General features: G+C 34.2%; 2 protein-coding genes across 2 annotated transcripts; one reads left to right on the top strand and one right to left on the bottom strand.

The window, feature by feature from the left end:
- The first annotated feature begins 15 nt into the window (after positions 1–15).
- LOC110934018 lies at positions 16–970 on the top strand. The gene is made up of 2 exons (XM_022177214.1): positions 16–289; positions 378–970. Exons 1-2 carry the CDS (start codon positions 16–18, stop codon positions 968–970), a joined length of 867 nt encoding a protein of 288 aa, XP_022032906.1.
- Positions 971–9736: 8766 nt separating this feature from the next.
- Positions 9737–22271, bottom strand: LOC110937499 (DNA-directed RNA polymerase III subunit 2). The gene is made up of 38 exons (XM_022179928.2): positions 22080–22271; positions 21928–22012; positions 20870–20991; positions 20092–20184; positions 19818–19884; positions 19644–19734; positions 19484–19536; positions 19295–19359; positions 19091–19196; positions 18900–19010; positions 18600–18659; positions 18416–18445; positions 18266–18316; positions 18083–18181; positions 17809–17961; positions 17627–17728; positions 17002–17112; positions 16784–16900; positions 16002–16118; positions 15818–15898; positions 15156–15260; positions 14994–15074; positions 14775–14906; positions 14636–14680; positions 14458–14535; positions 14218–14357; positions 14032–14119; positions 13427–13539; positions 13210–13345; positions 12998–13128; positions 12542–12667; positions 12393–12448; positions 12243–12313; positions 11987–12071; positions 11800–11903; positions 11558–11686; positions 10463–10535; positions 9737–10139 (listed from the first exon to the last, which is right to left on the bottom strand). Exons 1-37 carry the CDS (start codon positions 22124–22126, stop codon positions 10485–10487), a joined length of 3432 nt encoding a protein of 1143 aa, XP_022035620.1. The 5' UTR covers positions 22127–22271; the 3' UTR covers positions 9737–10139; positions 10463–10484.
- Positions 22272–22961: the final 690 nt, after the last annotated feature.

Raw genomic sequence — 22961 nt, 5'->3', positions numbered from 1 at the left:
CAAGCCCTTCAACAAATGATGATGTGGGGTGCTTTTAATTTCCAACCGAACCCGACGCCACCCGTTCAACCCCAACCGATCCCGACGCAACCCGTTCAACAATCCGAACCCGACGACGATGTGGAAGTTGTTCCCGAAACCCAACCGCAAAAAGAAAAAGCCAAACGAATAAAAGGCAAGCAAGTGGTGGGTGAGCAACCGTCAAAACCAAAGGCGAAACTGTGGACGCCAATCGAAGAGGAAGCCTTAGCTAAGGCTTACATAGGCACGTCTACACACCCGACAAAAGGTTCGTAAAACTAACTTTTTTTTTAAGTTTATATTTTTTTGAATTAGTTTTTTATTTTTTGTAACATATTTTTTAACATATTTTATAGGTAATAATCAAACGGGTGACGGGTTTTGGACCAAGGTTTTGGCGAAGTTCCTTGAGCTAATGGACCAAGGCCTGTATCGAGATATCGACTCGGTGTCATCAAAGTGGCGAAAAATGAACGGGTTCGTCAATAAGTTTTGCGATGAATATAATAAAATATATACAAGTGGGCGTCGTAGCGGCATGAGCGACGAGGATGTGTTTAAACAGGCGCCGGAGAAGTATAAGGCGAACAATAGTAATACCAACTTTGCACACGTTCGCGCGTGGGAAGTTTTGAAAACGCACCAAAAATGGGCGCCGATTCCCAACGAGGTGGAGATGGCGAAGCGGCAAAGGACATCGGAATCGGGTAGTTTTAGCGCCGGTGGATCGGACGCGAGGTGTCACATAAACTTAAACGATGACGCCGAGTTTGACGAAGAGGAATACGCCGTACATGAAGCGGAGCGTCCACCGGGCTGGGACAAATCAAAGAAGGAGCGGGCGAAGGGGAAAGAAAAGGAAAAGGTGGACCCAAAGATGGAAGAGTTTATGGAACACTTTAAAACGTACACGGACGTCTCGGCCCAAAAGGCGAAGGCGAAGGACTGAGCCATCGAAGAAAAGACTCGTGTGGCGGAAGAAAAGTTACGCGCAAAGGTCCGATTGTCCAATGAAAAAATCCGAATTTCGAATGAAAAGATTCGGCTCAAGGAATGAGAAATAATAACGATGGATGTCGATGACTATCCCGAGCCGAAACGTTCGATGTTGAAAAAACTACAAACCGGCATCATGAAGAAGCATCAAATTATTTAAGTCTATGTTTTTTTTTATTAAGTTTATGTTTTTTTTTATTAAGTTTATGTTTTTTTAAGTCTATCTTTTTTTTATTTTTTAAGTTTATGTAATGTGTTTTTAATATTAATGAAAATATTTTGTTAGTTTATTTGTTAAATGTTAAAAAAAAGTAGAAGATTAAAAAAATAAAAAATATAAAAGTGGTGGGGTAGGATCATCTAGGACCATCCTCCATACCCTCTAGTTTTGTGGGATGAACCATCCTTGGGAGGACTATGATGTGGCGCCTACGTGACGGATCATCCTCCAAGGGAGGACCATCACCATACCCTCTAACCTAACGTGTTAGGGTGGGAGGGGTGCTCATACACACTACCCTTAGTGCCGCCAGTCCTACAGTATCATGTCCTTCACACTCCGCCTGAGCCCCCCTACCACTCTTAGACCATGGGGTATGGTGGGGCTTGGGTTGGGGCTTGAGTTGGGGCATTGGTTGACACGTGGAATGGGAGCCCCCCCACCACTCAAACCCACGCCCATGGGGTATGGTGGGGTTTGGGTTGGGGGCATGAGTTTGGTTTGGCCATTGAGAGCCTGCCATGTCAGTTACTAGCCCGCCCCACGCCCGGCTTCAATCCCACGCCAATGGGGGCCACGCCCAAAACCCACGCCCAACCCAAGCCCCCGGGGTGGTGGCTTGGGCGTTTTCAACCAACCCACGCCCCAACCCAAGCTCCATACCTCATGGCCTTAGCTTGAGCAATTTTGGAGGGGACATTAAAATATTTTTTTAATATTCATGTACCAAATATGTTTTACACCAAACAAGTTTAAATCCAACAAAGACATGCCCTTTGTTAGCGACATCATTCATGTTGTCTTAGCTTGTCTCATTATGATTTCTTCACCTGTGATGTATAGTTTAGTGATGTTTATAAAAATAGAAGATAAAAATATATATTAAGCAAGCCTAATATTGCCATTGTATTTCCTATGACGCTATGATTTTGTTCAAAGTTCGACCAACTTTGAAAATGTTTAAGAGGAAAACAGCTTTGCAGAATAGTTGAACTTGGTGAATTGATTTATTTGACACACTAGTTGTTTTAGCCTAATCAAATTAAGATTTAATTTACAATAAGAGATACTCATTGAGGAGAACGTTTATATATTTAATTTACTATTCAGGACTACTTTATAAAAATCTCATATCATAAATATTTGATTTTATAAAGTTTTTACACCATTTAAAACCCTAGATTGATTTGTAGGATTACTTTAATCCTTTTCATAAATCTATTCTATTAACTTGATAATAGAATCAACTAAGCTAATATTACTAACTGTTAAATTGCAGTGGAATGGTTGTTAATCAAAGCTAGGGTTTACTAATTCATTGGTTTGATCACAATAAGCAAGTTTTCAGAATCAAACACCGCTATTAATATAGAGTAATCGTAATCCTAAATTACGAATTACTCTCGCTATGAACAATCTGTGTTAATTTTGCTCTCCTAAGTAACATAGTTACACACACCAAAGTTATGATAAGACAAGAATAATTACAAAAGTTAAGAAAAGTTGCAAATTGGGTATGTGAAGCTTGTCTTATATATATAGTATGTAGGAATGATGTTTTGTCCTTTGACACGTTAGAACACCATCATCAGCAATTAAGCAGTAACCATGTCTTCAGTGGTGAGATGCTTAAGTAGCAACTTGGCGTCCTCACTTGGTCGCCCTCGGTGGTAAGTTGCTTCAACAGCAACTTGGTTGCCCTCAATGGTAAGTTGCTTCAGCAGCTATCTTGGTCAACCTTCACAATAAATTGTTTTGGTAGAAACTTGGTCAACCACAACATTAAGTTTCTTCATATTAATGGTAAGTTAAAGTTACCATTAGCATTAACTTACATCAACAAGTTGCCATAAGCTAGTGGTAATAAGTTGCTCTTGTCAGCATCAATTCTCTTTTATAGGCAGTAATTTGTCACTAGTGACAAGTTACGTATACGCTATCAATGATAATGATCTTTAGTGGTAACTTGTCATCGGTGTCAACTCTATAACTCAACAGCAAAACCGTAACGTTAGTCTTCATAGGTAGTAACTTGCCATCAATAACAACAAGTTACTTAAGTTTGGTAAAACCAAACATTGATGATCCACCATCCTTGAGATCTTCTTTTGGAACATCAAATCTCTCTTTTTTTCAAATCTTCTGAGTATTTCTGAAGCATGTCAGATCTCGCATGCATTGCTACCAACTTACCAACAAATGGTCAATGTAAAGGTACAAAGCATATATGTCTATGCGGACCAACAATGGGTGTATACACTAACCTTAAAAACCTATTAACATCGTGTACCAACACTAAAATATATTTTGTCTACCTTTTCTTATGCTCTAAAAGTGAAACTATTTAAAAAAAAAAAAAAATTGTAGGATCTTCATCAAATCTATATATGGGTTTGACCAACAACATGAGACAAGGACTACTATAAATGTTTGGCTTGTTGAAGAGATAAAAGTAATTTACATGGAAATACAAAAAAGAGTTGACTACAATTTTGTCCATGAGGTTTGCTTTAACTAATAGGTTTCGTTCCCTCTTAACACCTTTCGTTCTGATGTATAATCTTTTCAACACTTTACGTCCCTGGAATCCTTAACTCCTCCTCCTTCTTCTTCTTCTTCTTCTTCTAAGATCACCCACCGCCAATCCACACCACCACCTGCCACCACCATGAAACAAAGCTTAGATTGTGTGTGAACGGCATGATTTCAGTACAACGAAAGTGAAATAGAGATTTCGTAATCGTACCTATGATCGATTCGTTTTCCGTTTTCCATTTTCACATTGAACTCCATTGAATCCGATGATGTGTGTGAACACAGTGACGAAGAAGAAGATGACTTTGTGTGTGTTAGTTAACGATGTCAAAGAGTAAAAGAGAAAAGATAAGAAAGATAATTAATGTGTGGTCAATAAGATTCGTAAGTGAAATTACATCCTTACCCTTAAAATTAATAGTCAAACTAACAGTTGACTGGGGCATGTGGCAATGAAATACCCACATCAGGATTTCAGAGGGCAAAAACTGGAAGAGAGGGAGTCCGAGGGCAATCTGGACCAAACCTCATGAATAAACCATCAGAGAAACCAAAATAGAATGCTCAATAAAAATTTAAAAAAAAAAAGTAAATTTAAGGGAGAAATTCGTGGTAAGGGACTACAAATTCAAGTAAACTCAATTCTGCAGTTAAGGACAGCGTACACACAATGTAATACGAGACAAATATAATACTAGTTTTATAAATTCTTTTATAAGACCTACTAGTTTTACAAAAAGTTCAAATTAGACTCGATATTACGTTTGAAGCATATGACATCATCACTTTTACTGTAGTAAATACATCTACATATTCATATTCATTTCCCCATGTAAAAAAGCAAACATTAAATCCTCCTAACCATCTGTCTTCTATACTTGTTTTTTTGTTTTGCAATCCAACTGCGTCTCGGAATGCACTTGTGTACAAACAAAAGGCATGTCTCAGAATTCATCTTGATGTTTGTTTAATCTTAATCATTCGTTTCAGTGTTGCTAACCAGAAGCTGCATTCGTCCCAGTCACTTGTCGTAAGATCAACCTGCATCAATTCATACAAGCTTCACTTGATTTTTTTTCATTTTGGTAATTGTACAAGTGGCAAGATGCATTTTAGTTCGAGACAAAAGGGGTTGGTTGGCCCGCTAGCACTTTTTCTCTATGTTTTTTCAACTACTAAATAGCAAATATTAACATGAAACATAACTAGTATTTATGTCTCGTTAAAGTGAGACTGCTTAACCGGAACGAAAAGTAGATGTAAAAACGTTGAACAATGCATGCTCGTTGCAGTGTGTTAACGTCCAAAAATTAGACCGAAGCGTAAAATATGGAAAAGAATAAATAAGTCGTCTTAGGACCAGTGCGTTGCGGCGGGGCCGTTAATCAGGATAAAATAGACGTAAAAACGTTGAACCACACACGCATGTTACAGCTAGGGCTGCAAACGAACACAAACAAGGCCTTGTTCGTGTTCGTTGGTTAAGGAAATAATGTGTTCATGAACACTTACCGAACAAGATTATCTGCTCGTGTTTGTTCATGAAGGAAATGAAAGTGTCCGTATGCGTTTGTGTCCGTTCGTTAATTTTTGGTACCGAACACTAACGAATGTTGATGAACACAATCAATCGTTCATGAACACAAACGAACGTTCATGAACACAAACGAACGTTCATGAACACAAATGTATAGTGTATACAAGCGAGAACACAAACAAACGTTCATGAACACAAATAAATACAGACGAACACAAACAAGGTTCATGAACAAAGACGAACACAAATGAACATATATACCAAGTACATTGGATACATCAGCGGTGTGTACGGTTGGTGGAGCAGCGGGAGATGCAGCTGGCGGTGTAGGACTGGTTGACGGCATTTGACCCGAACTAGTTCTTTGGGCTACTCCCGTATTACTCACAAGCATAGGCATGAATCCCCTTACCTGTGGCGTAGGTCCCACATTTTGCACAGGAGATGGAACCATTGGAGATGGAACGGGACCAAGTGATCCAGCCACTGGCGGTCCAACTTGGTAATTAGGGTTAGCGTTCACCTGAGACTAGTACACAATCGGATTTTAGCAGCAGCAGAAATCGTACAATTTGCTATTCAAAATGAGTAATTCTAGTTTCTGGTAAAGCTTTTTGTGCAAAATTGTTAATTTGTAGAATAATTACCGTACAAACATTTCAAAACAATTACTGCACAAGCATTATATTATTTTGATAACAATCTTATTTTCGTTTGATAAAATGTATCAAGAGGTTTTATACAATAAATTTGGGTGAGACACAATTGATATGTTTACTTTATTTTTCTTTTTACATGTTTGGCCCTTGAGAAAAACCACACAACTGAAATCAACCCACTCGTTTGTAAATGTATTGAAAATGTCAACACTATCGTATACACAAATATAGATACACACACATATATAGAAGGGATTATAAGAAAACTTATAAGATACTGGAAAACTTCGAGCAAAACATTTGTAGACAAGATTTTTAAAAAAAATTCTTTTCATTATTTTTATATGTTATTGATCTTTGCTAAAACCAAAGAAAAAACACTACATGTAGTTCGCGAGATACATATATGTAGCTTGTAAACTACATATATAGACCTCGTATGATATACATATATGTAACTTCATGAACTACATATATATATTATTTTTATTTTAAAAAAGATAATACTAACCTTATAACTAAAAAATAGGAATAATGGATTTTAACAATCCTAACTATTAGCCGTTGGCCGGCAACGCTCCCAACTTACAAAATAACCAGTCGAGTAGTCGACCTTGACCACAGCGTCTGGTGTCACGGTGGTTGGCACATCATTCCTTGCCGTTAAAAAAAAGATATTAAGGTAGGGGAAATCATTGAAGATGTGAAGTAGCTTGGATGCTTAATTATGGTATAAGAATATATCTAAAGATAAGTTTGATTGTTTTGTTCTTTACAAAAGTTTCTCATGTAAGTTATTTACCAATCTTTGACAAATTTCCTATCCATGTATGTTTGTTCTCAACTTAGATGTTCAAAAGTCCTTATATGTTTAGTTTCGATGGTTATGTTTCCTCAACATCATTTATCCTAAGAACTATTATTTTTGTGTAATTAGTTGACCTCCATTATGTTGTTATTGTGTGAAGTTAAATCTTGTTGACTTAGCATATGTGTAAATATGAATATTATACGGATGCAGTAACGTCAAAAACAATATGTGTGAAGCTTAAAAAGCATGGTAAGATTTAAAATTTCAGAATATATTAGTAATTAACAGGAATCAATGAAAATTAGTAATGAACAAATAACGAATAACAATCACTAAGGAATATTGTCAATGAGGTAGTGGTGGAGTGGTTGGAGAAAGACTTGGTGTTATTTGTGACCCAGGTTTGACTCTCACTCACCTCATTATTTTCTGCGGCATCCAGTTGAAGGGCGAATACGGGTGGTGCTGATTCGTCTTGGATGGGAGGCGTATGAGTTCACTTGATACATATTTATGTGTTCAGTTATTTTTTTAATAAATATATCGTCTATTAAAATTTTATAAAATTAGTGGGTTCCCGTGAACATGTACGCTTCTACATAAGTCCACCTCTTCAATATGAATATTGTGTGATTCGTGTTTGGTAAAACGAGAAACCTAAATAATTCTAAACTAACATCAAGAATGAAATTTATCACATAAACAATTGAATGTGCCATGTTTCATATTATTCTTAACTTCTAAGTGTGCTTAATATGAGAGGATGAGAATACAAGAGAAATTCATACTAGTCTTCTATAGTATTTGGGTAAATGCCATAAAAAACTAACATACTTCTTTTTTTTATAAAGTTCTATTTTTTTTTTTTTTTTGCAATTAAAAAACAAACATACTTTTTTTTTGTTTCATAAAAGTTCAAATCCACTTTTTTTACATATAAAAAACCAATATACTTTTTTTTTGTCTCGTAAAATTCACCTAACCATTTTTTATACACAAAAACAACATACTTTCTACTCTTCTATCATACACGCCCCTTAAAATGTTAAAATTTAACAAAAAAAAAATCTCTTGATTATAATCGGATGAAATCAAGAAAACATTATTTGACAAATTATGTTATACTTTTACCGATTTTGAATTTATACATACCATTTTATATGTTTGTTATTTTATTGTATTTTGAGTTATGTCATCCACACTCATGAATTTTATTATATTGTTTTCCGAATAATATATTATTGAATTTAAAATGTAAAAGAAAAGACAAACATTATACATACTTTGGTTTACCATATATCCAATTTAAAACATTAATTCATCTCAATTTTTTTCTAATATGATATTAATAAGTTAAAAATAATAATTCACAATTTTGTTCAAATTTAACATTTGGGCGGATTTTTAAAAAATTGTTTGGGACTTTTATAAAACAAAAAAGAATGTATGTTGGTTTTTAATGTGCAAAAAAAAGTGGAAGGACTTTTATGAGAAAAAACAGAAAGTATGTTGGTTTTTTATGGTATTTCCCTGTAGTATTTTTACAATAAGTGGTTGTTGGATTACTAGGCGCCTTACAACTTGATAAAAGAAACATTTCGTTTCCAACAAATTAATCATAAAAAAAAAGGTCTTTTTATGTTCAAGGCAACCTCAAATTAGAAAACTTTAATTTAACTAGTTGTTTAAGCTTGGTTGTCTTACGGTTAAAACTACTCAAAATACCTTTTTTCACAAGTTAAGAAATGTGGCAATAAGCCAATAACCAACCATATAACGTATCAAAAAATCCAAATCCCTCTATGCTACATTTTGCATTGTAGTTTCTTAAACTTTACATATATGAATGTGTACAATACACGTCAAAAGACAAGCACAAATCATTAGTTTTTCATAGGCTGAATGGGGTAGCTTTTACTAGTTTAGTACGTAATTATATATTTGTTTTATTTAATTATTTTATAAATACCCATAACTAATTATATACGTGAATAACTGTGATTCTAAATAATAGTAACAAAATTATAATTGTTATTAAAAAAAATTATTATACAGTTACATATTATATTATGTGTAAATTGTTATTAACATAGCCTCACAAGCCAACTAATTAAGCTCACTATAGGAAGTTTGGGCTAAAGCTCATTTTAACTTGGACCGAAGATCATTTAAGTTCAACTTGCAATTGCGTAAAGTACTTATGCAAAACACCCGCCATTTTCAACACAATAGAGGGTTTAAGTCACCTTAAAAAAATAGTTATTCTATATAACTACGAATAATAACCAGTGTCATGCTATTGCATGGCAGCTGGCTATTGGTTAGGTTTTTTTTTTTTTTTTTGTCCGTAAGTAAATTTTTGTTTATTTTATCCTTTACTCTTTAATATTTAGTACTGACACTTATAACCCTTCAACTTTCTAAAGACTTTATAATCACCTTGCTTATATATTTATATACGCGTCGGTATAAATTTAAGTTGATTACGTTTCTTTGAAAATAGGTAGGCTTAGATATAATATGTTTTTTTTGTACATTTTCAGTAGATCTACATTTTGGCATAATTTTTTTACAAGTCGGGTCAAATATAATATGTTTTCATTAGACCTTATAAATTCGACTTACTTTATGTTTCAGCACCACCACAACGCGCGGTATCATTTTTAATTAAAAAAAACATAATGTTTTACTTATCCTTATGTATATCTCGGTATAAGTTCAGGTTGGTGTTCGATGTAAATTTCTTTTACAAATAAGTCGGGCCATATATAATACGTTTCCATGCTTAAAACTCGAGTTACTTTACATTTGCACCCGCCGCATCACGCGGGGAAATTTACTAGTTTAATAGAAGTTAAAGCTAGTTCAATTGTGATAAATCCGACTTTTAGAATATTATGGCAGCGTTATCCCATGGATGGATCATAATGGAATTGGAATCAAAATTTGATTTGGAATTTTGTAAAATGAAAATGTGATGTAAAATATATATGGAAGAAAATGTGTAATAAGAAGTAATTTTGTAAAACGAAAATGTGTAAAATGAAGCTAGTTGCCCTTGGCCACGAGGCGGCGTTTTGACTGACAATTGCACTAAATCCAGACATATCCACACATACCAGACCAACGTTCGTGACCACACTCAGAGCCCTTCACTCCCCCACTCACGCCCATGGGGGCATTTCACGCCCTATAGAGCTGATGTGGTGATGGGTGTTAAACCATAAAACTTGGCCTGAGGGAAACAAAAACTAAATTACAAGGTAGTGAACATAATCTGGTCATTCTGGTTGTAAAGCATGCCGCCATCCTCTCTTCACGGCTAACAAACAAAGTGATGGAACGGTTAACATCTCACACCTGTCATCCCAACGAAAGAGTTAAAATATGTGGGTGGTGTAACCGGCCTAAATGGGTCAGGTAGGGTGACCCAACAACCCTTTTTTTTCAAATTCTTCACTAAAAATAATGCATGGATTAAGATTATAAACAAATGTTACTTTTTACTAGAGCAATTTATTACTAATTTTTCAACTTTTAACCATTTGACCAGTGGGAGATTCAATATAAAGCCCTAATTTCAACCTAATTTAAGTAAATCGGTCAAGATTTCTAGTTTTCTACCTCTAGAAATAACCTAACAATAAGTTTATATAATAAATAGCCACTTATTATTGGTTTACCTCGTGACGACCATAAAGATTATCAAGAATCAGCCAACTGCAAACGTGGAACTATATTCATTGACTGCAGTTCCTGCAACAAGAAAACAAACGGTTATTAGCATTATTCCATATATAAGTTTACAAGTTTTTTGTGCATTATTAGTTGTAACTTGTGCCTTGTGAGTTTTTTTAAAAAAAACTTGATTTTTTTACTTTTAACCTCAAAGTTATTACCTTTTTCAATTTTAACCCTACATAATTTGTTTTTTAGTTTTAACCCAAAACTTTTCATTATTTGCAATTTAGCTTCGCAACTTTTTTCACTTATGCTTTTCATTTTTCGCAAAATTTTGTTTTACGTATAGTTCTAAATTTTTCGAGTTAATACGACACAACGTGCATGTGTGGTTCAACATTTTTACCTCTATTTTTCATGTTTGACAGGTTCGTCGCAACACGCATATCCTAGGTCGAGTCAGTGTTGGTGGTCGATGACGGTTGTGTGACATTAATACTATTTGACACCGTTTTATGTCCTGCCGCAACGCGGGGTGTGCTTTGGGGGTTTTCAAAGAAAAAATGGTTATGCATATTGTTGTCGTAACGTTGGCTTTGGGGGTTTTCCAAAAAAGTATTTTTTTTACTTTTCACCCAAAATATTTCATAAATTACTTTTAACCCAAAACTATTTGTTTTTTACTTTTAACCCAAAACTTTTTATCTTTTGCAATCTATCCTTATAACTTTTTTACTTTCAACTTTGGTCATTTATAGTTTTCATTTTTCGCAAATTTTTCGCTTTATGTTTGGTTCTAAATTTTGTGACTTAACACATCGCAGCTGTGTCTTTGGTTTAACATTTTTACGTTTCATTCTAAATTTTGTGAGTTAACACGACGCAACGTGCGTGTGTGGGTGAACGTTTTTACATCGTCTATTTTTCCACGTTTGACAAGTTTAACATAACATGCGGGTCCTAGATCCACTTAGTTATAACTAAAGAATCTCCGCCGCATTGCGGCGGATCGCAATCCTAGTTAATTATTACAATACAACCGAACCACTAAATGTGAAACAATCAAAAGAATTCTGTTGAGGGATTTTTGAATTTACCTGGAATAAAAGCTTGCATGCATATGGTAGTTTCATGGCTGATATATTATCTCCGTTCTTGCATGTAGAGCAGGTCCTAGTTTTCGTTTGATAATTTATGTATCCTAGTAAACCACACTTTCTACAAACCTAACAAGAATATAGCATGACGATTATGACATCAGCAGGCCAAAAAATCATTATAGTTCTATATATCTTCTAAATTCTAAATGAAAATTTATATATTATGATATGCAATGTACCTGAACTGTAAAAGGATCGCTAGAGATCATTAAACGCTCATAAATCAGATTACTTGTTCCGTAAGCAATTAAACAATCCCGTTCCATTTCACCCACTCGCAGACCTAGATAATAACCACAATTGTTATTTAAAATAAAAAAAAAAACAAATGTAATGTCAAACATATTGTAGCAGCAAAATTCTCACCTCCATTTCTGCTTCTCCCTTCTGTGGGCTGTCTAGTTATGAGTTGGCGAGGGCCCATTCCTCTAGCGTGCATCTTATCAAGGACCTTATATTCGTATAAAAAGCTCGATTAGTCATTTGTAAGTGGTGATAACAAAGCTATAATATATGATGCCAATGATTATAAAACAATATAAATATAAATTTGTGACATTTGATCTTTCTATGTGATCCCAATACAATGGAGAAAAGAGTAATAAATGATTTAATCAATTACCATGTGCTTTAGTTTCTGGTAATATATCGGCCCCATGAATATATATGCTTGTAGTGGCGTACCAGTGATACCTGAAATACGATGATGATATATAAGATATTTTTAAATTTAAGCAAGATAAAAGATAATGTGCAAAAAGAAGATAAAAACCTGAATATAGGATATCCTTCCCGTTGTAGCAAAAGCCATGCTTCACAAGGGTTTCACTGTTTTAAGATATTAAATGCCATCTTATATGAGCAATTATATTAACTTTGAGATAAAATTATACATATCGAAGAACTATTATACATTTATACCTTATGTCTTCAACTTTGTCTGCATGACCACTCGGTTCCCCAAATGCACTGCCATAATGAAACTTGCCACATGAAACACCAGCCTTACTTCCAAGAAGCTCTATCATCTTCCCAACAGTCATTCGACTGCAAATCCAATAAACAACAAAAACTGACATAACAGAAAGAAATTAAAAACTAAATCAATTAGACTATATGAGTTAGGTTCCGGTACAAATGCGTCTTAACATACAAATTGGCTTAACGTAAAAAGTGGAGGAATTTTTTTTTTTTTTTTGAATTTTTTCTCATTTTATTAAGCACATATTTTAGTCCCAATTTTTTTCTCATCCTTGCCATAATTGCATTTTGCAACTAAACATCATGCTTAAGTGGATGGCCCATAATAATAACCTAACTAAGCCTTTGGGCCCATAATGCTATAGTCTAATAAAATCAACATAACAACTTTCCTACCTTGGAAATCCATGAGGATTCATAATCAAATCAGGGCATATACCACGCTCAGAGAAAGGAAAATCTTCTTGTTGGACAATGGTCCCACAAACACCTTTCTGACCATGTCTGCTACTAAATTTGTCACCAACCTAAACGAAACAAAAAACTATAAATCTAATAAAAAGATATATATATATGGTATAATATATTATAAAATCATAAACTTTTACCTCGGGCCTACGAGTCTGGCGAATCATGAATTTCACAGTTAAATTTTGTTTCTTATCAGAGCATAAAGCCACTCTATCCACAACAGCAGGCTCCCCTTCTGCACCTTTGTAAGTTTGTTTACTTGTTCTATATTGACTGGACGTAACGATTAATAACAGAATGAGTTATAATGAACAAAACAGAACAAATAAGTTAATTACATTATAGCCAACTCACGTTTGTGATGGATGTGACTTGGCCTTCGGATCCACAGGGACCTCTTTCTGGAGATAAATATCTTGATGTCTTATTATTTCACCAGGAGAAGCAAGTCCATCATTATCCAAAATCTACCGAAAAATCAACGAGCACATGATCACCAAATGACCAAAATCAAACCATGCTTATGAATAGTTAAAGAGTAAAATGTCATTTTTGTCCCCGAGGTTTGGCCAGTTTTACGACTTTCGTCCAAAGGTTTGTTATTTCACATATGGATCCAAAAGTTTTGAAATCTTGCGGTTTTCATCTAGCTCGTTAACTCCATCCATTTTACTCCGTTAAGACAGGGTTATTTAGTCTTTTTTGTTAACTTAAAGGTATTTTCATCTTTTTTGAATACTTGTACATTATGTTAAATGCTCGTACATAAAATGAAAAAGACCGAATTACCCTTTCAGTTAACAAAAAAGACGAAAATACCGTTGCCGGATGAAAATGGCAAGATTTCAAACCTTTTGGATCCAGATGCGGAATAACAAACCTTTGGACGAAAGTCACAAAACTGGCCAAACCTCAGGGACGAAAATGGCATTTTACTCATAGTTAAACTATGCAAAAACCTGAATCTTCTCTGGATCATGGTGGGATTTGCGAGGCGAAACAATCTGGTCACATACATGGTCATACTTCTGATACGAAGCTGACATCCTGTTTATAGACATGCGTATAAAAAGCAACTTCAATAACCTAATATATTTAACATCTGAAACCTAACAGATAAATGAAAAACCTTGTCTGATAATTACTTTTTCATTACGATACAGCGACCAAAGCCACGATCCAGTGATGATTTATTCATGACTATGGCATCCTCAATATCGTAACCACTGTAACTCATAACTGCAACAGTTGCATTTTGACCAGCTCCAAGCTTATCATAACCAACCTAAAAAAATTATTACTTAATTAAAATTTATTTTTTAATTTCACTCACGTAAAAAAGAAATGAATTCTATAATAGTGTGGTGAGCAAGAATAATACTGACCAGCTCAATTGTTCTTGTTGTTAATAATGGCCGTTGAGGATAAACCAAAAGATATATCAACGTATCCATCCGGCATAGCTTCATTTCAAGAAACACTTACGTAAACAAACCAAGTAATAAATAAAATTTGATGATTAATGGACCAATTGCATGGGAAAAGACGTAGAAAAAGCCATACTTGGTTATATGCAATATTACCCATTGCTTGCTTTCCCATAGCACACTAAAGAGCAAAAAAAGAAAAGCACGATCATCAAAGTTAGTGCAATCAGAATTTTAAAGGTCTAAAAAATTCATAATAAATAAGAAATAAAAACCTGATAAGTATTTCTTGGGGATTGATTATGGTGAGGGAAAGGAATCAGTCCAGCACAAGCACCTAAGATTGTGAAAGGTTCTATTTCAATATGAGTGGTCTCACTAGTAGCCTCTCCTTCATATAGAGCAATCTATCAATCATACAATTAAGTTAGAAAAGAAGTTATGAATTCAATAAACAAGTCTTGATTTTCAATTAAAACAAAATTTTGGCAAACCAGGGCATTGTTCTCTTCATTGACGTCAAGATATTCTAACAGTCCATCTCGTAAAAAACTGTCAAAATTGCGAACTCCATCCTTTAAAAGAGAGTTAAATTAGCGTTTAGAATGTGGATACATTGAAATTACATTTGTTAACGTGTGTTTTAAGCAACTTACTTTCAACTCTTTCATGTGATGATGCTTAATTCTTGATACACCATTGTCAGCAATTACAAGTGGCCGGCAAACACGACCACCATCTGAAGCAATATAAACGCAACGCTGCCAACAATGAGAATGACAGCTTCAGAAACAACAATAATAGGTTTTTTAATGTTGTTAATACCTTTGAGAATGTAAATAACAAATAATCAATACATTAGTAAACAAATCATAGTCAAACTGACAGCCCCCAAGGTACTTTTAGTTTCCAGTTTCACCCTTAAGATATATGAAAGAAAATGGATCATATTAGCCTAGCAATAGTTATAGAGACCGGAAACAAAATTCGTGCAACTGAATATTATTTGTGTAACAAGTAACAACTCATGCAGGTGGATAAATCACGTGAGTAATGATGCCTGAGAATAAAAATTAGACCAAAACATATTTTTACTTGAGCTCACTTTGAATCTAGACAGATTTTGATGTTAACTTTTAAAACGCACCTCACTATAATAATGACAAATCTTTGTCATGAAACAAATTAGTTGGACAACTTATAAGATTAACCTTCCGTTTAACTATTTGTTTCTGGGGAAAGATGATAGCATGTAACCCTAATCTTTACATGCAATGCAACACGTGCTAAATAATGATTGCAGGTCCAAAGAGCTTACTTGTTTCTCATGAACATATATGCTTACAAAATCACCTACTTTGCCCGCCCTACGCAGCTTTCTCATTCCATTTGCAAACAGCTACAATGTCATTCAAAAGAGTGTTTAAAATTTCAATCTCAAAGCATTGACATAACTTAAGTAATAAACAATAATATCAGCTAGCAAAATTTATGAATAGAACCTGTGGCATCCTATGCTTGCCCAAAATAAGTCCATTTAATATGACGAGAAACGAATTTGGAGAATGAAGTTCTTCACCAGAAAGTTGAGACAAGTCCTCTACTCCCAAACAGTAACACTAATGACAAAAAAAAAAATTAGAATATAGAGTTACAGACATGGTATTAATACATGATATTATTGATATCCAAGTTGTATCAAGGTTAGTGCTTTAAGGAAATTAAAGGAAATTATGTGTTCACGAACACTTACCGAACGGGATTTTTTGTCCGTGTTGTTCATTAAGAAAATGAACGTGTTCGCGTTCGTTTGTTAAGTTTAGGCAACGAACACAAACGAACGATCATGAACATAAATGAGCACAAATGAACACAGCACAAAGGAGCATGTATTAAATTTTGAATAAAATCGGTCTTTCATCACAAGTATTGTGTAGATGCACCCATAGTATAGTAACCTAATACTTATTAAATGATTTAATTAAAATACAATACACTAATATTTGTTAAATATTTTATTAATGGGAATTTTGATGTATTTAATATAAAATGTAAAAAATTAAAACCCAAATGAACTATCGAACCTAAACAAACATAAATGAACACGACTTCTGTTCATGTTTGTTTATTTAACTAAACGAACGAACACAAAGAACTTCACGCCGAACGGTTTGTGAACCGTTCGTTGAACATTCAGTTTCGTTTGCAGCCCTAATCAAGGCTGTATCTTCACAATATAGAAAAAGAAATATCAATATATCAGAACATGAAAGCAAAGAAATACCATAGAAATAATAGGGCCTTCCTCTTCATCAGTTGTAACGTGTGTCATCAGAGCCAGATTTTTCACCAGTCCACAAGCTTCACCTTCAGGAGTGTCACATGGGCAAAGCATGCCCCACTATAAATAAAAATTTCAACACAATAATATAAATGTTTACGATTTGAACAAACTGAAGATTCTAAGATAAAACAGCAGCTTGAGGTTGATATTGGGCCTACTTGGCTAGGTTGTAAGGCCCTAGGCCCACTAACTTTCCTTGACTTTTCAAATTGCGGTGAAATCTTTGTCATGGAACCAAATGCTCCAATGAAAGACAGTCTTGTAACAATCTGTAACAAGTGCATTTTTAGTTTTAACATGTAAATAAATTTTCATAGTATATATTAGAGTAAAATGGCACTTTCGTCCCTGAGGTTTGGTCAGTTTTGCGACTTTCTTCGAAGGGTTTGTTTTTCCGCATCCGGATCCAAAAGGTTTGAAGTCTTTGCTATTTTCATCCAGCTCGTTAACTCCATCCATTTTCTTTGTGAAGTTAGGGGTATGTTCGTCTTTTTTGTTAACTTAAACAACAATTCGGTTTTTTGAATACTTGTACATTATGCTAAATGCTCGTACATAAAGAGAAAAAGACCAAATTGCCCTTTAAGTTAACAAAAAAAGACGGAAATACCCCTGACTTAAAATGGATGGAGTGAACGATCCAGATGAAAACGGCAAAATTCTGAACCTTTTGGATCCAAATGCGAAAAAACAAACCTCCGGATAAAAGTCGCAAAACTGACCAAACCTCAGGGACGAAAATGCCATTTTACTCTACATATTATAAACAGGAAAATACCGCACCTGAGTAATGCCTTTCCTGTGCATCTTAAATCGACTAACATCCCAATTTCCAGTAGAGAGGCTACGCTCCAAGCCACTAGTAATATTATCTTTCAATATATGCTGATAAAGAGTATAAAAGAGTTATAAAAACACCAAAAGATTGTGCAGTTCCTGATTAATTAGCTTGACAATTGACATACCTGTGATATATCAAACCTGCTAGAACGACTGGTCTTTGCCAGGATCTTATCAACAGACAACTTTATCGTGTCATTCATTGACTTAAACAAGTCCTCAAATAGTAGAGCTAACAATTGCCCTGAAAGCTCCAGTCGTTTATTGCCTACATAATCCTGCAAATTCATTAAGTTCACCATCAGTCAAGTAGCATACTAGCATGTATACTTATAAACACGAGGTTAGCATCTTTAAACGATAATTAGTAAGGTAAAAGTTATTTAGGCTCAGACTTACTTTGTCATCCATTGCATCTTCATTTAAAATTGCATCCATCATGCGTCTCAACATCACCACAACATATACGCATTTTAAATAAAAATTGTTTTCTTGAACCTAGAGAGAGGATATATATAGCTGTGAAGATAAATTAAATATCATATAATTAATTCATCCAAGACTGATTCAAATTCAACTCACCGGAATATTGGGAATAAAAATTTGCCGAAGAACACCCAAAGCTCCCTCATCCTAAACAAAGCACAACGACTGACTGTTACTATGATGCTAACTTTTGAATAGAAAGAAGCTAAAAGTCTTCAGCAAAAGAGCAAATAGAATGAAAAATACCTTACCAGACCTCGACATTGACTTCTTACGCTGCATCCAAAACATAAATAATCAAGATAAGATAAAAATAAGAAATAAAGTCCTCTAAACATAATGATAATATATATATATATATTTATATATATAGAATACTTGAGAAATTAATCATTTCTGCTAGTGCTACATGTTAACAAATGAGTCTTACCTTCTTTTCAAGAAAATCCAAAGCTTGTTGTTGCGTATATACTCCAATACTTGCACAATCCTGAAATTCGGAGTAATAAATAGTAAGTGTCCATTGCCTTCTATTCTCACAAGAGACGTGAATTGACGACTTAGACTTATTACATGCGCACATAGATTACTCCGGTATTTGACACGAAAATATATCACAGTACTGAGAAGGTACAATTAACTTGAAAAACAGTATAATTTAGCAGTGTGGGGCAATTAGGTTTTTACTAGCTTTTTGTCGACTCGTTACTCTTTAGGGCTGTAAGCTTACCTCAATAGATGGCAGAAGCAGAGAAGCATACTGAGGATCTCTACCAAGCATCTGCACAACTTCCTGATCAGTTTCCATACCCATCGCTTTCATCACCAACATAATAGGAACCTATAAACAATAAACAATGTTAATATATTACATAAGAAGTATTTTGCAGGAACAGGTCACAAAAAATATAATACACATACCTTGGAAGTAAATGCATTCAAAACCAAATATATTTTCTCTTTCTCCATTTTTATAATCGTTTTACTTTTTGTCATAGCTGTGCTGCTCATGACAGATGCCTGGATGCTGAATGAGAAAGCAGAATATATAAAACCAAAACAAGAAAATAAACTAAAAGACAAGCATACATCAAGGAAAAACAAAAAGAATAATAGAATACTCACCATCCCTTCTTATCTGAGTCTATAATTATCCTGTTCTTTGAAAGCTGTTCCTGAATTAATATCACCTGGACAGATCACCAAAACCAACAACATACTATTAGCAACAGCAATATAATAATATATGAGATTGCTAAAATGATAAAATAAAAAAAAAATAAGAATAAAAAGCAACATGAAAATGAAGGTCACCTTTTCATTTCCTTTTACAACAAAATATCCACCTGGGTCAAGTGGGCATTCACCTAAAAGAAGCATGAACGGAAATTAGTCTACATATTACTGTTACGATAAGTTGATAACAGAAATATGAATGGAAAATTGGAAATTAGTCTCTATAAAGCATACAAACCAAGTTTTGCCAATTCGTCTTCATCCTTGCCATGAAGGACACAAGAAAGGCTCCTTAACATAATAGGCATCCTTCCGATAACAACTTCCTTCTGCGAAATCATATAGAAGATATTTAACATCATATCTCATAGACTGAAGTTTCTAAAATTATTATCACAGATTTAAAACATACCTTCATCATCATACGAGAATCGCTACCATTGCAATACTCGATATTCACAAATATTGGAGCAGAATACCTATAATGTGTGGCACATAGTGAAGGGAAATAAAACAAACAGTTAGCAAAAGGTTCAATTCAAGCTAGTATTGTTGCATAACCGTCAACTCCATTTACATTGTGACTTGAAACATTTTTAACCATTTAGGAAGAAGTCAATATGTCAACCCAATTATCACATCTATAAGTTGGCACATGCATGAACTGAAAAAGGAAACTTGCTTACGTTTTGTCACCTAGCCGGCACTTTTGAGGAGTCAGTGTGTCAGTCACTCCATCGACAACTTCAGAAGGCCTCCCAACCCATACATCCGTGTATCTGTCATCATGAACAAGTTCAACATAAAAGATTGTTATTCAAGTACTTAACAGCTTACCGTAAAAGAAGTTGGTGAAAAAACTAAGGTTCACATTAACATGTAGTCCTTGATAAAGAAAATTCTTATCTTCAAAGACAAATCAAGAGTGGTGTGCGTGCAGTACTGAACTAAGGAAAGATATCATTGATTAACATTACTAACAAATTAACTAAAAATGTAGCTTACGAGCAGGTAACTTGCATAGTTGTTAATGGTGAATGGTGACATATAGTGATAAGATACCTCTATGCTACATAGAGAATAGCGATGAATAGCGGGCTGCTAATTTATAAATAGTGACACACTACAAAAAAATTTAAAACAAAATTATATGTATATTATATCAAAATACCCTGGTATATATGCTACTTTACATGTATATTTAACAAAAACCTAAAATCCAGCTATGTTATAGCTATATTTAATTGCTATTTATATTAAAAAATAAACCGTCGCTATTATCGCCATCTATTGCTACAACCCTAATAGCGAGCCTAGACCTATACGCTACATAGCGCGCTATAGCGATCGCTACACTCGCTATTGACACCTATGGTAACTTGGTAAGTGGCATGTGTTTGCAAAGTCCATAAGCATTAGAGATTTAAACATTCAGAATCTACAAAAGTGGACATTTAGTTTTACCTGATGTAAACCATAGGATCATGTCTAGATGTCACAAGGCTGTTTGCATGAACAATCTTCTTTATTTCAGTTCTAACAAAATAATTAAAAGAGTCCAAATGCTGCTTCACCAAACCTCTGACCTGCAACTCCAAAGATTAGCACATAACTATTTGCAAAACTAATATTTTACAAATAAATTTGTAACAACATCCAAAAAATCATAACATTAATAGAGATCAAAGGCTTGGATAAATGTGAGAAAACATAGCAATCCTAATTATTAACCTACGCGTTGATACATAGTTTCAAAGCACTAAAAAATCCTCATCATGTCGTTTCTAGAGACACCTACTAGAAGTGAGCTGCAACAACTGGAATGATATTCAAAATTATCCTCATATACAACCTATGTAGTTAATATCACGATATATCAGTGATAAATCGGTTATCGGTCCCCTGCCGAGATAGCGTTACAAAATATTGGTCAGAATATTGGTACCGATAATATCAGCGATATTGTCCGATATTTGACCAATATAGGACCGATATTTGATCCGATAAATCACCGATTTTCCCGATATCAGTACCATTCTTCTTATTTCTACCGTTCATTTTTCTTCTTATTGCTGCTATATTAGTGTTTTAAGTCTTAATTGTTAGTTTTTACTGTTGAATGTTAGTGTTTTAAGTCTTAGTCAGTTCTTACTTGTTACAATTGTTAGTGTTAAATTGCTATATATATAAATTTAGCATGATATTAAAATTACCGATATCCCACTGATATCCCACCGCGATAACAGATATCTCAAATATTGTTCCTTGACCGATATCCAATATTTTACCGTATTAACTACTTAGTAAACAACTGAAGATACACATTTTTAAGTCAGGTGTCGCAATTTATACAAAACGCAATGTTGTTTATAAACAAAAACAGAGAGTTTCTGCAATAGATTGAACCCTAATTTAACTAGAAACGTATTTGAAAAACTCAATTGATTCACAATCCTCTCAAAAACCTAACAGAAACGGATCATTTCACCAACGGATAATAATCAAAACCTAAATGCAGATACCTTGAGGAATTCAGGAAGTAGCTGGAACTTATCGACGGCAGACTTCACCGGAGCGGCAAGGAATTGCTTGTCAACTCCGGCGGTACTGAAATCAAAATGAAAGTATAGATCAGATTAGAATTGTCAAATTGATCGTAAAAGAATAACCGTACCTTGGAAGACTATCGTGCGGCATAGCAGAGTCTTCTATAACCCCCATGATCAAAGGAAATCGAAGTGCGGTTTTTTCTATAGGGTTTAAGGGAAATGGAGGAAGCCAGCGGATGAATATATAAACCCTTTCCCGTAGGTTATACTTTTGTTACACGAGTTTGTAGCCGCATTAGGCCTGTGTTCGGTTTGGTTTGGTTCACTTTTGGCAAAATCAAAATCGAAATATCGGTTTTCGGTTTTTGAAAACCCTTTGGTTTTGGTTTTTTACAATTTTGGTTTTTTACAGTTTCGGTTTTTGAAACAAAAGTATGTAAGATTCAAAATAAAAAGTATAATTTAAAATTTAAGAATCTTTTTATAAGAACAATCTTATTTTTTTAAAAAAAAAAAGAGCAACCGGCTCTAATACCACTTGCGGAATGGTTATTTGCGGAATGGACCTAAATCCATTTTGCAAATGGGTTCTAGTAAATTAAATGACAAAGATGCCATTTAATTTGAATATATTACTATTTGTAATCATTAAATTTGTGCACAAAATTTGTCGTAGACAAAAGTTATGTTGATCATGTGTTAGTAAATGGTGACTTGAATTGATTCTAGTCAATTGAATGACAAAGAATGACAAGGAAGTCATTTATGGTTCTTGTAAATTGAATTCATCTAGTAAACTGAATTCATTCCTTGTATTCATCAAATTTAATTGCAGAATTTGTCGTAGACAAAAGATGTCTTCCATTTGATAGTACTTTGTAATCATTAAATTTGAGTACAAATTTTGTCGTAGAGCCTTGGCTAAAACAAGTATTGTTTATGGGTGTCATTTTTTTTTTACTAAAGCCATTATTCTTTTTGATTGTCATATGTTGACCAGACCAAAT

Source organism: Helianthus annuus, chromosome 4, assembly GCF_002127325.2.
Source record: "Helianthus annuus cultivar XRQ/B chromosome 4, HanXRQr2.0-SUNRISE, whole genome shotgun sequence".
Lineage (NCBI taxonomy): Eukaryota > Viridiplantae > Streptophyta > Magnoliopsida > Asterales > Asteraceae > Helianthus > Helianthus annuus.
This window is presented reverse-complemented; position numbering and strand designations above follow the sequence as displayed.

Excerpts from the sequence above, each read along its gene's own strand:
- LOC110937499 (XM_022179928.2), bottom strand. The coding sequence starts at position 22,126 with ATGGGGGTTATAGAAGACTCTGCTATGCCGCACGATAGTCTTCCAAG. Across the intron at positions 14,358-14,457 it reads CAACAAGAACAATTGAGCTG|GTTGGTTATGATAAGCTTGG; the intron begins GTCAGTATTATT and ends TAATTTTTTTAG. Across the intron at positions 13,346-13,426 it reads AAGTCACATCCATCACAAAC|TCAATATAGAACAAGTAAAC; the intron begins GTGAGTTGGCTA and ends CGTTACGTCCAG.
- LOC110934018 (XM_022177214.1), top strand. The coding sequence starts at position 16 with ATGATGATGTGGGGTGCTTTTAATTTCCAACCGAACCCGACGCCACCC. Across the intron at positions 290-377 it reads GTCTACACACCCGACAAAAG|GTAATAATCAAACGGGTGAC; the intron begins GTTCGTAAAACT and ends CATATTTTATAG.